At 39.0% G+C, this 17,396-nt stretch overlaps 1 protein-coding gene and 1 non-coding gene across 3 annotated transcripts in view; one reads left to right on the forward strand and one right to left on the reverse strand.

Moving 5' to 3' along the window:
• The window catches only part of PRSS12 (serine protease 12), a 77,945-nt gene extending 62,102 nt beyond the window's left edge, over positions 1-15,843 (forward strand). For both annotated transcript variants that reach the window (XM_023252847.2, XM_045055926.1), the window contains 2 exons: positions 12,078-12,358; positions 13,662-15,843. In XM_023252847.2, coding sequence (XP_023108615.1) covers positions 12,078-12,358; positions 13,662-13,969 — 589 coding nt within the window. In that variant the 3' untranslated portion in view covers positions 13,970-15,843. The remainder of the gene's footprint in view (positions 1-12,077; positions 12,359-13,661) is intronic.
• Positions 15,844-16,523: 680 nt separating this feature from the next.
• On the reverse strand, positions 16,524-16,654 carry LOC111560353. The gene has a single exon (XR_002742098.1). It is a non-coding gene; the product is annotated as a small nucleolar RNA SNORA24 (small nucleolar RNA).
• Positions 16,655-17,396: the final 742 nt, after the last annotated feature.

Consider the following 17,396-nt stretch of genomic DNA (forward strand, 5'->3'; position numbering starts at 1 on the left):
ATCTTTCTATTGGATTGTCTTTTTGTAATTGATTTAAAAAATTTGTTCTGTGTACAGAGTCTTTGTTGTTATGTGTTACAAATACCTTTTCTCAGTCTGGGGTTATGTCCTGTCCACTTGTTTAAAATCTTTTTCTTGGGGCGCCTGGGTGGCACAGTCGGTTAAGCGTCCGAATTCAGCCAGGTCACGATCTCGCGGTTCGTGAGTTCGAGCCCTGCGTCAGGCTCTGGGCTGATGGCTCGGAGCCTGGAGCCTGTTTCCGATTCTGTGTCTCCCTCTCTCTCTGCCCCTCCCCTGTTCATGCTCTGTCTCTCTCTGTCCCAAAAATAAATAAACGTTGAAAAAAAAATTTAAAAAAAAATAAAATCTTTTTCTTATGAAGATATTTTAATATCTTCATTTAATATGTTTAATATGTGTCAATTTTTTAAGTTTGATAAAATTTTTTATATTTATTTAAAATATCCTTTCCTAGGGGCACCTGGGTGGCTCAGTCGTTTAACTGTCTGACTTTGGCTCAGGTCATGATCTCACAGTTTGTGAGTTTGAGTCCCCCTGTCAGGCTCTGTGCTGACAGCTGGGAGCTCGGAGCTTGGCGCCTGGAGCCTGCTTCCGATTCTGTGTCTCCTTCTCTTTCTGTCCCTCCCCCACTTGTGTTCTGTCTCTATCAAAAATAAATATTAAAAAAAAATTTAAAATATCCTTTCCTAGCCCCACATGATGAAGATTTTATCTTACTTTTTCACTAAGAAAATGTATAATTTTGTTCATGTTTAGGTTTTTAATCTGTTTACTGTTTATTTTTTGTATACATAGTATGAGAAAGGAGCCTCATTTTATACTTCCATGGATAGTTAGTTTACCAGCACTTTGTATTGAACATTACATTCTTTTTAAAAAATTTTTAAATATTTTTTTGTATCTAATGATGGAGCTTTATTTTTTCTTTTCTTCTTTTTTTTAAGTTAAATCTTAGTTATGAACATTACATTCTTTACCCAAAGATTTATGTCAATTATCTTGTATGCTCAGTTCTCATATATCTTTGTTTCTAGGATCTCTATTCATTTCCTTTTATCTATTTTGGTAAATATTTATGAAGTAATCTTCCATTTGTAAAGTGTGCAGAAGACACATATCTATATTTTACATAGCCTTTGTCATTTCTGGGATAATAATTGAGTTTGAGAGTTCACCTATATATCAGTGGGTTTAATACATTCATGTGTTACATCAATGGCACACACAATAAAGATTATATTCATTCATTGACTTAACAAAAATTTAATATTCCCAGGAATATGCTATAGGATATAGTGGAGAGAAGACAGATAAGGATCATTGCTATGATAAGAATTTTCAGTGTAGCTATAGGAACCCAGAAGAGGGAGACATTGATATTGCTGATAAAATAGTATCAAAAAAAAAATTCAGGGCACAATTTTTAAAGTGTGGTCTTGCCACCACAATATTAGATACATTTAGCTTGTTAAAAATTCAGATTCCTGGGCCCCTCCTCCAGATCTACTGAATCTTTAGAGCCAAGCCTCAGGAGTTGGCATTTTTATCAAGCATCTCTGATGATCCTTCTCAACACTAAAGGTTAAGACCCACTTGCCTAGTGGATAAAACAGAACATGATCTGGATATGTTTGAAGAATGATGATGAGGAAGACTGTAATAGAGCTTGTAGGATACTTATCCATGTCCTATTCAACATATTAATCACAAAACTAAAAAAGGACACTTATGGTAAATTAATTATATTTTTGGATGCCAGAAGATTGGGAGAGACACATATTGGAAGATAGGATACATGATGGGAAAAGATCTTGATAGTTTGATCCTAACAAGCAGTGCAGAATAAGAAGGAAGTAAAATGCTGACTTTAGTTCCAGGAAATGTGGCTTAAATGTAGCACACGTGAAAATGACCACATGGGTTTTAGAGTCCTGCAGCCTTAATACAAGTCAGTGATGTAATGCAGTTGCTCACAAAGTTTATCAGTTTTGAGCAGCACTGAAAGAATATTGTTAAGGCAAAGCAGTGATGAGCCTAGCTATTCTTACTGTGCTCAAGCTATTGTTAGAGACAAAAGCACTATCACTATCAAACAGAGAGAACTTGGCTCAGTTCTGGGGGGCCACATCATGAAAAAATGACATGGTACACCAGGGAAGGCAAACAGACAGGGGAGATTGTGTGGAATCAGATTAGATTTGTTACCTGTTGCTTCAGATACTACAGATGTTAATGGGAGAAAATATAATTTTCATTTTAACCAAAGAGTTGTTTATTTTTTATTTACTTAACACTAGGACAATTCAAAGATGGAATGGGCTGTATGTGGGAGGAAGACTAAATTCTGTTATGAAGTGTGTCCAAGCACAAGAGGTTGTATTCATGGATTGATAGAGACTGGAGCTGGGTAACCATCTAATGTTGAGAGAATACTGGTGAAAGAAGCATGAGACATATTTGAATGATGGGAGTTATTAGTTAAGATAGTGATCTGGAGTTTTGGTAGTGGACTTACAGTAGAGAAGCAGGAAAGACCCAGGGGTGCCTGGGTGGCTTAGTCAGTTAAATGTCCAACTCTTTATTTTATCTCATGTCACAATCTCATGTTTCATGAGATTGAGCCCCACATTGGGCTCTGCACTGACAGCGAAGAGCCTGCTTGGGATTCTCTTTCTCTCTCTCTCTCTCTCTCTGTCTGACCCTCCCCTCACTCTCACACACTCTCTCTCAAAAATAAATAAGTAAACACTAAAGAGAGAGAGGGAGAGAAGCAGGAAAGGTCTGAAATGCCGGAATAGTGAATTTTTGTTTCATTCACTAGGTGATGGGAAACCACTAAAGGCTTTGAGCCTTGAAATGTGATCGAAGAGGGGTTTTAAGACGAGTCATTGGGAGATATATAGGATTGATCTGAGGATGTAAAGCAAAATTATTAATCCAAGAGTCTGTGAATGAGCTTCAAATTAGATGAAAAATCTTTGCACACATGCTACTGGAGTAACTCCAATTGGTCCGTGTTACCAAGTGATTAAGACTCACTATGGTAGGAACTGGAGGGAGACTATTGTAATAGAGATAGAAGATGGAAAAGAAAAGGAGGGAGAGAAGGTAGAGTCATGGTGACAAAAGTCAGTAGAACTTGGTACTGTGTAACAAGAGATTTGGATCTGGCCATTGAGACCAAGGTCACAGTTCTCCAATTTTAGCTATTCACTTTTGTGAAAATTATTTAGCCTCTTGGAGCCTCAGTTTTCCCACTCATGAAATGAAGGCAATAATATTCCACAGTGAAGAACAAAGGATCTGCTAAATGTCTGAAAGTATTTGATAAAATGTGAAATTCAAAACAAATGTTGGTTGTTATATGTTAGGGTTCCAAAAAGAGAATCAAAGATTATTATTTTCAACAGTAGAAAACTCTGGGTGATTTTATTCCACTGACCACTGGAGAAGAATAAGGTAGGAAACTACAAGGAACCTGGAGAAGCCTGTCTTAGGGTTTAGAGGTTAGGCAAAATAATTCAGTAGGTTCAGTTTAGATTATCCTGTTTTCTAAATGCTTCGTCTTTTAAGTCTCTGCTAAAAGTTACAGACTTCAGGGTTCAAGGCCTAAAGTATTAAGTAGGGAAATTACGCAAAAATTCCACTTGAGGTGAACACTTTGATCTGACTTTTGGAAGGTCTTTTGTGTTTTCTTTCTTTCTTTCTTCTTCTTCTTTTTTTTGTTTTATGTTTTTGTTTTTTTGCTACATGTTTGGGTTTGGGTTTGTTTGTTTACATGTCATTATTCCTCCTCTGGCCTGCTCCTTCTAGATGATTGCTTAAAGTCAGAAATCATCTCCTTTCTGTTTATAAACCTAGTGTCTAATATATTACTTGGCACATAGGATATACTCCTAAATGGTTGTTGCATGATGAAAGTGAGGGCTTAGTTGCCAGATAGTGGATATATTTAAGAATGTTTGACTCTTTAGAGAATGGTGGTATTTTAAACCTGGATCAACAGATAATTCCTTCCATATGTCATTTCTGAATTTCTTCCCTTTATCTGCACAGAAGATAAAGACAGTTGTTTAAAAAGCAGAGGAGCAGATTATGATATGCAGCATTTTGATGTATTTTAGATATAATGCAAGATTCTTTTAATGTGTGTAGGGAGAAAATTATTTTGCAAATGTGTTTTATATCCATCTGCCTTGGTCTGTAACCTTTACCAGATTTCATAGACTTCCTGTTTTGAAGTGCCTAAGGAGCTACAGCTCACATCTTTATTGCAGTAAGCTCATTAAAAGGCATAAGGACAGTTACTAGTGATTAGAATAAGCTCCAAATTTTGTTTCTTTTCTGGGTTCAAGGACTTTGGATTAAAACAACCCTCCTTTAATCATCAGAAACTCTTAAATTTGCAAAAACAGATTTCCTCTGGAATTGCAGAGACTGCAACGTAGAAGCAATATTGTCATGTTCTGAGAGGTTACCTTCCTTTTAGATTTCTTGAGAGTGTAATTTAAGGTCTACTGGTAGGGGAAATTTGTTTTTTTTTTTTTTTTTAATGTTTATTTATTTTTGAGAGAGAGCAAGTGAGCGAGCAGGGGGCACAGAGAGAGAGGGAGACACAGAATCCAAAGCAGGCTCCAGGCTCTGAGCTGTCAGCACAGAGCCTGACGCAGGACTTGAACTCAAGAACTGTGAGATCATGACCTGAGCTGAAGTCAGACGCTTAACCGACTGAACCACCCAGGCACCCTGGGTATATTTTGGCATGAGCTTTCACTCCTGTTTTTTATTTGTATCTCTACTGCTTTAACTAGTGGACTTCTGCATATTCCATAAAATGGGTTCTTGTTCATCAGGCCTTTTTTGGTGCCTAATTCTTGCAGTGATGATATAGGCCGGTGCTCTTGAACACCTATTTCTGAATAAGGCCTAGATTGCTGTTCCCATCTGTGTTATTTTATACTATGGGATGACAGCTCTTTAATTTGTTTTGCCTTTGTAGTCATTCTTTTATGTAATCCTCATATCTGAACAATCTAAGAATGATGGCCTGGGGAGGTTGAGATCACAATGCAGTTACTTCAGATCCACTATGCTGTTACCTTCATTTTATATAGTCTCTTTGCATGATAAGGATACTTTATTGTAAGGACGACAGTTCTAGTAATCAAATTCTAATTCGTTTGTAACTTTCACATGTTGTGATATGTTCTAAACACTTATTTTAATGCCAGCACAAAAACTGAGATAGTTGGTGAATCACCATTTAAAGGTCTTCTATCTCATTCTTCACATTTTTCCCTAGTGTTAATGCAATACAGACGTTGGAATGAGTGCAATATCCTGTTGGCATTTTGAAGTGGAAACTTGGGATAAATCAAGTGTTTTTGGAGTTCCTATGATTCTTTTATGATATAAATTGCTTGCCTTTGATACTCTAAATTATGAGTATCATGATATGACCCTCTCTCTATGGTGCTGCAGCAATATAAGTGAGAGAAAAATTCCTGAATATTACACTAATTCCTTTTAGTTGTTTGTTCTGGTAACAGACATCATATTGGAGGGAAGAATGTACCCAAATCAAGGACTCTCTTATTTCTGTGATTCTACTGCAAATTTGATTTGATCAAAAATATAGCTTTACCTGATTTTATCTTTCATTTTTTTCCTAGAAACACCATAGCAGCTGGAAATTGTTAAAGATTGTTGCTCTGAAAATCAGAAATGTCTAGGTCTTTGTAATTACAAAGATGAGGCACAGAGATAATGGAGTCACGTTTTAAATTTTTTTTTCAACGTTTTTTATTTATTTTTGGGACAGAGAGAGACAGAGCATGAACGGGGCAGGGGCAGAGAGAGAGGGAGACACAGAATCGGAAACAGGCTCCAGGCTCTGAGCCATCAGCCCAGAGCCCGACGCAGGGCTCGAACTCACGGACCGCGAGATCATGACCTGGCTGAAGCCGGACGCTTAACCGACTGCGCCACCCAGGCGCCCCATGGAGTCACGTTTTAAAGACACAGAGTATCAGATGCTTAGCATATGCTTCATCATGACCTAGTATCTAGTAGAGTTCATTAAGAACATGCTCTTTGGTGGTATACCTAATACTGTCAATCATGCTAAAACCATTTCCTGAATACACACACACACACACACACACACACACACACACACACACATATATGACAGTGCAAGTTTCTACGGAGGCTTCTAAGCAACTGTAATCATTTATACAAGTAACTTCAGTCAATCACTTTTTTTATGTTTATTTGAGAGAGCAAGAGAACACGTGTGGACATGTATGTGTGTGCATGCATGCACACACACGCAGGGAAGGGGTAGAGAGAGGGAAAGAGAATCCCAAGCAAGCTCTATGCTGCCAGCACAGAGCTCGACCTGGGGCTTGATCTTATGAACCGTGAGATCACGAACTGAGCCAAAATCAAGAGTCAGATGCTTAACCGACAGCCACCGAGGTGCCCCAACTCTTCTATTTTTAATTCCAGTAATTTTTTGTTCTTTATTGTTCAGAATCTCAGAAAAATGAGGACATTGGATCTTACTAAGCCACTGTGTTTCAGATCCTTTCTTGCTGAACCCTGTCTGGTAATTTCATCCACTATTTATTTGAGGGGTAGTTGAAGGCATTTCAGCAAAGCAAACAACTGAATGGTGTGTCAGCCGAAACCTGAAATGTTTGGTTTAGAAGCATTTTTGAATACAATAAAGTTTGTCTAAGTAACAAAAGCTGGACTAGTTTTTATGTTAAAAAAAAAAAAGTTTCCTTGATATGTTTTCTTGAGAAGCCTAGAACTACAGTAAATGTTTTCAAAATCTGCAGTCATATTGGGAACCTCAGCCAAAGTATTATCCCTGAAGTATAAGAGAGGTGACAGTAGAAGACAAATATTTGGTTAGCAAACTAATCCAGTCTTCTGTTGGATGCTCTTCAAATTCCAAGCATGTGATTATGTCTAAAAATAATTGGAGTGAAAGGAGCGTGGGAATCACTGCTTAGGTTTACTGGTCCATTTCCTTAAATCAGGACAAGTTTAAAAGTGTAGGTACCAATAAAGAGATTCATTTGACAAGAATAGTGTTTTTTTTTCCCCCTTCTAGTCAGGTATATATATTATTTTTATTTTCAGTTTAATATCAACTCCTGATTGGTGAACATACTAATTTTGGAGTAGATTTAAATCTACTGGCTGAAATCTGCTTGATTGGAGAACACAGAATATGTATGTAACGTGTATGAGTTTTGGGTTTTGATACCTTTATGTAATCTCTTACGATGCTCACTTCACTTGGAGAGATTCTAGACATAGAGGGGCAGGAGTTATCACTATGCCTTTAAGTCTTGGTTGTAGTGGTTCTCAAGCCTGACTGTGAATTGGAATCACCCTATCGTTCTACATCAGCCCTATTAATTTAATATTTTCAGAGATTTGTAAATTCTTTTTTATGTTTATTTTTGAGAGAGAGAGAGAGAGAGTGAGTAGGTGAGGGGTAGAGAGAGAGGGAGACACAGAATCCTAAGCAGGCTCCAGCCTCTGAGCTGTCAGTACAGAGTCTGACACAGGCTCGGATTCACAAACTGAGATCATGACCTGAGCTGAAGTTGGACGCTTAACCGACTGAGCCACCCAGGACACCCTAGGCATTTATATATTTAAAAGTGGTACAGGTGCTTCTAGTAAACAGCCAGCATTTAACAAGAACATTAGATATTTGGAGGATTTCAACAAGTGTAACAGAAACTTTAGTGATGGTGTTGTTATGAGAACTGGTGAGAAGCTGACTGATTTCAGTAAGTTAGGGATGACAGTATTATGTATGTGCACGTGGATGCCTTTGAAAAGAAGTTATTTGGGGCTCCTGGGTGGCTCAGTTGGTTGAGCGGCCGACTTCGGCTAAGGTCACGATCTTGCAGTCCGTGAGTTTGAGCCCCGCGTCGGGCTCTGTGCTGACAGCTCGGAGCCTGGAGCCTGTTTCGGATTCTGTGTCTCCCACTCTCTGACCCTCCCCCGTTCATGCTCTGTCTCTCTCTGCCTCAAAAATAAATAAACATTAAAAAAAAATTTTTTTTTTTGAAAAGAAGTTATTTAACATACACTAAGACTTTTTTGTCTGTGCCAAGCACTTTGCTTAGTGCTGAAGATACGAAAGTGAGTATAGCATGGTCCTTACACTTAAGGAGACTTTACCTGGGGAGACCTGACATCTTAATTTGGCTTAGAAATTGTTATAAATGCTCTGACAGTGCTAGTGAGAGTGTCAAAGGCAGGATTGGTCAGTTTTCGGGCAGGGCAGCAAGAGCTTCCTAGGAGGTTCTGGACTTGAGACTTGAGTGATAAAATCAGTTGTCTTGTTAAGATGGTAGGTGGGGGATGATACTGCAAATAGTTCGAATAAAGGCAGGTGTGTGGGATACCTCTTCAAGCAGCTAAAATGACAGGGGCGTGGAGACCAGGCTGAGGTCAGGTAGGCAAGAGCCATTCTTGGATGAATTTGCGTATCATTTAAGGAATTTGAACTTTATTGTGTAGATAGTGGAGAACTCTTGAAGGGTATATAGAAGAGTAGTTATATTGTCAGATAGAAACCTCACTCTGGCTGCAGTGTGAAGGAGGGACTGAAAAAGTTAAAACCTGAAGCCGCAAGGCCATTGGACAAGACTATTGCAGTAGTCCAGGAATGAAGGGGCACATTAAGGCAAGACTACACAAGACTTTAACACTTGGGTATTTTAAAATGAAATTTCCTTGTTGTAGAAATGTTTCTTTGTTTACTCGCTGAAGACCCAATTTTCAGATAATGTAGAATATATTTATACAGTTAGTTTAGATACAAGGATCATTTTAGTGAAGTGACACAGCTCTTTCAAAGAGTGGAAAATATTGTTGTAGTGACTTTTTTTTTTTTTCAGGTTGAACAGTACTGTAATTATGCGAAAGGATATAAAAAGTTCACGTATGAAGGGAATGTCTCATAGTCCAAGCTTAAAATTTATAGACAATGTAATAAACAATGTAAGAGACTGTATTAAAGAGATATAATAAAATAGGATGCCTAGTTTATGCCAAACTCTTTCTCTAGACCAGTACTGTCTAGCAGAAATACAATGTGAGCAACAAATGTGACTTTTTCTAGTAGCCACATTAAAAGATAAAAAAATCCAAACAGGTGGAAATAATTTTAATATTTTATTTAACTTGGTATATCCAAAATAGCATTGCAAAATATAATATAAAATCGGGATATTTAATGCTTATTATCTATAGACACAATATATTTAGTATTCTTTTTCATACCAAGTATCCAAAATCCAGTGCATATTTTATACTTTTAGCACATTTTACTTCAGACCAGCCACATTTCAAGTATTCCAGTAGCCACATTGGGCTACTGGCTACTGCACTGGACAATGAAGCTCAAGAGAATTTCTTCAATTTCATTCTAAAGATAATATGGAAACATTTCAGCACCACTTTCAAGGATGCATTCACAATTATTCTTTTTAGAAAGGCGTTAAATCACTTGAGGTTTTACCTTAAAACCTGAATACATTAATTAGTCATAGTGAATGTAAAAAAAAGTTTATTTTTGAGAGAGAGCAAGTGCGTGAGTGGGGGAGGGATGGAAAGAGGGGGGACAGAGGATCTGAAGCAGCCTCTGCACTGATAGCAGCAAGCCCGATGTAGGGCTTGAACTCACAAACCATGAGATCATGACCTGAGCTGAAGTTGGGTGCTTAACCAACTGAGCCACCCAGGGGCCCCTAGACAAACTGAATTTTTATAATATAGTATCAGTACCCAGAAAGTGGGAGTGAGAAGTAAATCTAATCTTTCTCCATGACTATTACTTTTTACTGTTTTAAGATGTGAAATAATCCCAAACTTTACTTAAATTTTGAAGTGGAACTCACAAGAGGATCTTCTCTGGGAACAATATATAAGAAGCTTTCTGAATTTAAAAGGTCTGTGATGACTTATGGTTGGAAAAGGGGAATCAAGGAAGCACAGGAAATTATTAGTATTATAGATCAAGAATAGGTGGATGTATAAGCTAAATCATCTTTGTAGCACTGTTCAGTTTTTTGAGCTGACATAGTTAAGAAACTTACTCTATATATTGCAAGCCCCACTTAGGGGTGTTAGAGTGTTTGAACAACTTAGAACTTCCAGTAATTTTACAGGAGGAAATGGAAGGCTGTATTTAAATAGGCAGTCATTAGAAAACTCAAGTTTTCAATACAGACTTCTGTAAATTCACATTCAAGTACAGGTCTCATTATCTAGTGTAAGACTTTCAAGTTTTCATAAAAAGAAAATTAAGGTGAGAGCTGTAAAATGTACATATTTCTATCTCAACAGTCAGACGCTAGCACAAACCAGGTGCTAAGTTGATGAAACCATAGCTAGAGTTTGGCAGATAAAAGGAATGAGGGACTGAGTTTTTGCAAAGGAGTGATTGTGGAATCCAAGCCTGGTAAGAAGGGAAGTCATAGGCAAAGTGAGATTGAAATGAAAAAACTAGTGGGGTCAAAGGATTGAAGCGTAATGGGGTTGAAGAATGGTAGAGCTATAAAACTGTAAGGATAGGAGGTAGAAAGTAGGAGATGCTTTAAATCAAGACTTCAGAAATGTGTAGTATTTGGTGAATACAAGGTCTAAGTCTCATGACGGGAACAGGTGGCTGAGATGGAGAATAGGCTCAATGCAAGTGAGGAAGTTAAGGAAGTAAATGGACATGGTATTGAAAGTTAAGCCTTTAAGATGTTTTAAGTACTGGTAGGGGGTAAGTGAGCAAGGTGCTATATAATCTTTAAGTGAGAAAGAGTTAGTAACCTGGAAGTGGGTTGGATCATATTGTGTCTGTAGTTCTCAACTGTGGCTAATTTGCACCATAGGGGACATATGGAGATGTCTGGAGACATTTTTGGTTGTCACAACTGGGGTGTGTGTTTATGTGTCTGGATGTGTGTATACCTTCACTACCTTGTGAAGAGAGGCCAGGGATGCTTCTAAACATCCTACAATGCACATAACAGCCTCTCACAACAAAGACTTCTCTGGTTCCAAATGTGAAAACAGTGCTAAGGTTGAGAAACTCTGCTTTAGGGGGATGCACCAGAATCAAGGTATGTTGGTTGAAAAAACAGGCTGAGAACTATCAATCTAGTAAATATTTCTACTTTAACTGAATACTTTAAGGAAAAAAGACATACACATTAAAAATATCCATCCATCCATTCATTCACTAAAAGACATATGCTGCATTCTCACCTAATGGGCATCACTATTATAGGTGTTTTAGAGTCATCAGTGAACATAAAGATCCCTGTGTCCTTAGTTACTTCTTGTTTAAGCAGGGGAGATGGGACAAGAGACGTAATAAATTAATGTTAGAAAGTGGTGTTAAAAAAGTGATTAAGGATATTGGGAGTGCTGGGGTATAGGAGGGCAAAAGGTGGGCTGCAGTCATCTCACTGAGGTGACATCTGGAGAAGGATTTAAGAGATGTGAGAATATATTTAATAATGTATGTTGCCCTGAAAATACAGTTTTGGTTTGCATTCAGTTTACAGGAAAGGGGAGTAAAGTAGGTATGTGTTAAGTGCTTTGACGGATACAAAGTTAGACCAGCCATGGTTTCTGCCCTCAGAGGGCTTTGTGACGAGCTACTATCATGGAAATGATAGAAAAATGAAGACAGCAAATAACAAGACAGTAATTTTGCCCTATTCTATCTGTTCCTGTTTTGATCCTTTTTCGTGGTAGGGAGATAACAGGTTAATGTTTAGCTGTTATTTTCCACTCATGCTGCACATTTGCTCCTTCTCAGAAAACCAGGCCAGGAACCTGGATTAAAGTGATATGAATGAAGTGGGTTTGGAGTACAGGACTGAGAGCACTGGGATCAGAGAAATGCAAAAAGTAAACTTACAGAAAGGGATAAGGAATAGGAGGAAAGGCCTACAGTATGTTAACCTTCCTAGCTGACAGTTCAACAATCTCTAGCCTCTTACTAGCTCTCTGCCTCCCAGGTACGGTAACAGTACGAGGAGCTATGCTGTTCGGGTTGGGGATTATCATACTCTGGTGCCAGAAGAGTTTGAAGAAGAAATTGGAGTTCAGCAGATTGTGATTCATCGGGAGTATCGACCTGACAGCAGTGACTACGACATCGCCCTGGTTAGATTAGAAGGACCAGAAGAGCAGTGTGTCAGATTTAGCAGCCATGTTTTGCCGGCCTGTTTGCCACTCCGGAGAGAGAGGCCACAGAAAACCGCCTCCAATTGTTACATAACAGGATGGGGAGACACGGGTAATGTAGATAATACAAATGACATCTGGGCACCTTTCTTGTGTCTGGGATTATCAGTCCTTTTGGGTGTACAATGGGTAGTAAAATCTTAAATGGGTTCAGGCTTAGTAGTTTGGAAATTCTGCCAAGCCTGTGATGCATGCATGCAATTTGGATTTGTATCCCAAGGGTACTATTGGTTATCATTCAGTTTAGTACAAATTGACAGAACTCAATCACCTTAAGGGCTGGTAGAGAAACCTTCCTTACTTTCAGTTGCCCAGACTAGTAAGGAGACAGAAGAAATGATTTTAAGATCCTACTTCAACACTTGGGCCTGGCCGGCTGAATGACAACTTCCCGTTATCATTTTGCTATAGAATTTTATCAGTGTGTATCAGCTAGTGCTTGTTCAAAATGGTCCTTGAAACAACAGATGTGGGGCTCACCTGGATTGGGTACTTGATTCCCAAATGGCTACTGAATAAGGAGAAAGGACAGATTGACCCCTCTCCACTAAATATGATCAATACTGCTAATTATACTCTTGAAAAGAGCATCAAGTAAGTATGTCTACAGGTGATAATTTCAGTGTTTTATTTACGGAGTATTTGTGTTCATCACACACTGCATTAAATCTGGGCTTTATATTTGTATTATTTCATAGCTGAAAAAAGGTAGAATAGCTGTTGCAGATATAGAATACTGAAGAAGCACATACTGACCACTCCTTAGATAAACCACAAAGAAAACATTTGCTGGATGAAACAATAAAATCAGATCAGAGTAAATGCCTTTTCCGTACACTATGTGGAACCATGAGGCAAATCAAGTGTCTGAGAATACTTAAATGTATCCATTCTCAATTACTGCAGGAGGGAAGGTTCATTCACCTTCCTTTAGATACAAGTTAACAGAAATGATAATGTCAGTTTTACAGAATGTTCTATTATGAATTATTTCAATTGAGTACATAGGATGCAAGAAAAAAAGGTGGAATTTAGACCCAAGAAAGGACTACTGTAGAGGACATCATCAGTTATACATATTAGCCACTGAACAGTTAATGTCTTGCCAGTGAGTACACCAACATCAAATGGTTAGTATACAGGAATGTTTTGCTTCTCAATCTTTTATCAGATACCATATTTGGAGTTCTTGCCACTCAGGTCCTTCTATACCATTTATAGTTACCACTCACTTAAACTACACTATGCCACAATAGGGTTTTATTTTCAATTAAATGTTCATTGGACTGTTAAATGTAGTGCTTTTGTGTAAGATCTTTGGCTGGCATCTAACTCAGATTATTTGGTCTGACTAGGACGAGCCTATTCAAGAACTCTACAACAAGCAGCCATCCCCTTACTTCCCAAGAGGTTTTGTGAAGAACGTTACAAGGGTCGGTTTACAGGAAGGATGCTTTGCGCTGGAAATCTACATGAACACAAACGTGTTGACAGCTGCCAGGGAGACAGCGGAGGACCACTCATGTGTGTTCGGTCAGGAGAGAGTTGGGTTGTGTATGGGGTGACCTCCTGGGGGTATGGCTGTGGAGTCAAGGATTCACCTGGTGTCTATACCAAAGTCTCAGCCTTTGTACCTTGGATAAAAAGTGTCACCAAATTGTAATTCTTCACATGGAAGCTTCAAGAGAAAATACTGGAAAATGTTCAACATCCACATTAGCACTCAGCCAGAGATGCCAGCCAACGGAGATGAGAGCCATGTTCCTTCTTTTGTGTTGTGATTAAATCATGTGCACCATTGCTGCTTGAGAATTTGTGATGTGAATATTCTGTTAGATACCTCAGTGTAGTACTAATTACCCTTAACTAGCATTGTGGCCCATCCAAAAACTACTCTGGAGTCTTTATTAGCATTCTCCAGAGATTACTGTGTATCAATAGTGCAGTAAGGCTGTTTTTACATTCATTTGGATTTAGAGCTTATAACTCAATACTGTTTATACTAGAGTCAAGGAGTGGCATTGTTTAATTAAGCTCAGATTTTCTTCAAAAGGCTAAGACATCTTCACACATTGAATCTCTGTAGCCTTTAACAACTGAGGAAATCAACGGCCAAAAAAGTGAAGGAATTCCATTATAAACCTAGACTAGGATCAGTGATCATACATTCCTGAATGAAGCCTTTGTACTATGCATTATGGCAACACATTCTACTACCCAGAAAAATTTGGAAGAATTCCTGATGAATGCCTTCAAGTTGTTGGATGTACAACCTAATTTATCCACCTTATTTGTTAACATCCTCTAGCAATTGCTTTCAGCTACTTCAAATTTACAACTTGATAAAATTTTTCCTTCATTATGTGGTTTGCTGGACCATGATTTAAGAGTGCCATCTATTGCAACTTTCTTGTAATGACTAAAATCTGTAGACTTCCACTATCCTGATAGTCCCAGCTAATAAAAATACTGTTAAAAATGCTTTCTCTGCTTAGTGAGAAAAAGCTCTAAAATAATTTAACGGTTTCAACCACTTTAATTAACGCACCAGCTATACGCTAGGCACTGCTCTAAGTGGCTATGGCCTTCAATGACCGTTTTAAAAAGGCTGGTAATGTTTTATAGTATCCCTAAGCTTTCAAACTGGCCCAGAGGCCAAGGTGAGACCGTAGGATCCAAACTTCTGGAGCCCCAGTGCGGACCAGGTCATTTTCAGCCTCCACTGCTGAGTAAAGGCAAGTTTTCCTTCTGGCTATTTCTCAACACAATTAAGGGACAATTAAGGGTGCTTTACTATGCACCCGTTCAGGACATTCTTGATTAGCAATGCAAAATCTTAGGCCAAACAAAAAAGGCTTGCCTCTCAGGCTACTTAATCACAATGATTGCTAATATCAAGGGCCCTTCAGTGTTTTAAAGTTTTTGTAGATCCATCCAAGAAATAGATGCATAAAAACAGGTGAAAAAAAATCAGTGTGAACTTTAGGATTAGATCATGTTAAGTAATCCTTTTCAATGGCTGTATTAATATGGAGGGGACTTCACCCCTTTCCCTACTGCATCTACTTGTACCCTTTTTGTAAACCCTCAGCTTTGTAAAAAACTGGTGCTAACGTAAAGGTGCTTTATAGTTTACGATTTTGCAGAACTGCAATGCTATGTCAGGCAGAATAACGTTAAACCTTTTGTATAAGCTCCAGGTTTTGATAAAGGCAGAACTTTTCAAGCATTTACAACTAGTGATGATAGCGGTACAGACAGTGCACACTTGCACAAGGGCTGAGAAAACGTGCAATACAGGAGAGAAAATTTATCTTTACGGAAACTTCGCACAGGCCACCTTTATAACTAAAGCATAGTGCTGATGCAAGCAACATTTATACTGAAATTTTAATAGACTGGATCGGGAAACTACTTGGCTCATAAAATATGCCTTGATAATAGCTAATTTTTTTTTCTTGTTAAATGTTAAGTGTGACCTTTAAAAGACACAAGTGTTCAGTGCACATCTGCGTGAATAAAGTGCTTAGCTGCTCACCTTGTGTAGTAGCCTTAATCTTTTTTACGGTATAAAAATGACTGTTGTCCCTTAGGGGTAAGGTGGCTTCACGTGTAGTTCCCACCCAAATACTGTAGTGACTTAGAACACGACTTTTTCCGGATGAAATCAAAGCATTTTATTTAATTATAGCAAGCAAGCACTCACTTATTCTCTACTAAATGTCATACTTACACCAAAGTAATATTCTGGCCTATACGGAGACCACCAACTTGATAGTTTACAGATTATTCACCACTCAATATGCAACATGTTGCGATGAAAAAAAATCACGTTTGGCAGTGCACCACAAGATTCTAAATAAACAGGACTTCACCCATACATTTTGAATTTCTTGATTATCTGCAAGAGAAGAAAACCAGTTTTGTAAACTCTGTCCTAAATCACAGTGCTGAAATATTAGCAACTTCAGTTACTTTCTATTTAGTTGGCTATTACTCTTTCAAATTACAAAGTAGCAGCAAATCGGGCCAATTCTGGCCTTCCCATTACTTAGCACTAAGGATTCTGGATTAACGACGAAATATGAATAAAAAGGAACATACCTTGTCATGTTTCCTGTCATCCATTGGAACGATTAGTTCAGCTTCCTAAAAACATTTAAGCAATAGTTAGGTATGTGCCCAATAACCCGGCACCCTTCAGGTTTTCAAGTGATTAATGTTACTTGTGCAAGTCAGAATCTGATACCAATTAAATGGTGACAGCTTTGCCAATAAACAAGAATATGCTCTTCCATGGCTAGGAAGGGAGACTGCCACAGCTGACAGGTCCCAAAGATACATGGAGATTCACAATCCCAGAACTCCCAAGCAAGCACAACTACAGAGATTACTCACTTTCTGGATCTAAATGTGGCGGGTATCAGGATTCGGTGTCACTATTTATTTAACAGTGGCGGAGTAGCTTCAAGATGGCCACTTGACACCGACAGCGGAATTCGCGACCTTTGCCGGTCATCAGGTGCACCGATCCTTTGTCGGAGGGCCCGTGACCCGTGCGCGCTCGACTTCTGACTCAGCGCCAGGGTTGCACGTGGCCGCCGCGTGATCAAAAGAATACCTCAGGTTTTCGAACCTAGAGGTTTCCAAAGCTGTCGTAGACCGATCACTACAAGATCCCTGAACCTCCTGCATCTTAACTAGGCCAAAAACTTCTGCCTCAATTATCACCTTAGTGCACAAAATACAACGTACCTCAACCTCGTAACCTAAGCCCGGCGCTTCCCGGATGTAAAAGGCCGAGCACTTCAGCGCACGCTTTCTTATAGAGCGGCTGACGCTATTCCGGGGAAGTGCCGCGAGGGGCGGGGCCCACACGAGTTTTCCCTCCGCTCTGCCCTTTCCAGCCCCTCCTCCGTTCCACCCCTTCCTGATGGCCCCACCCTCCTTACGCGGTTTGCTCCACCCTCTGGGCTGGGCGGCTCCCCGGGCCCTAGATTCTGACGCACGCGCCTACAGGGAGAGTCAGAAAGTTGTCGCGAGATGAGGTTATCCTGACGCTGGTTTTGTCTTCCTGACCCGGGAGGTGA

The sequence above is a fragment of the Felis catus genome, chromosome B1 (assembly GCF_018350175.1).
Source record: "Felis catus isolate Fca126 chromosome B1, F.catus_Fca126_mat1.0, whole genome shotgun sequence".
In the NCBI taxonomy this organism is placed as follows: Eukaryota; Metazoa; Chordata; class Mammalia; order Carnivora; family Felidae; genus Felis; species Felis catus.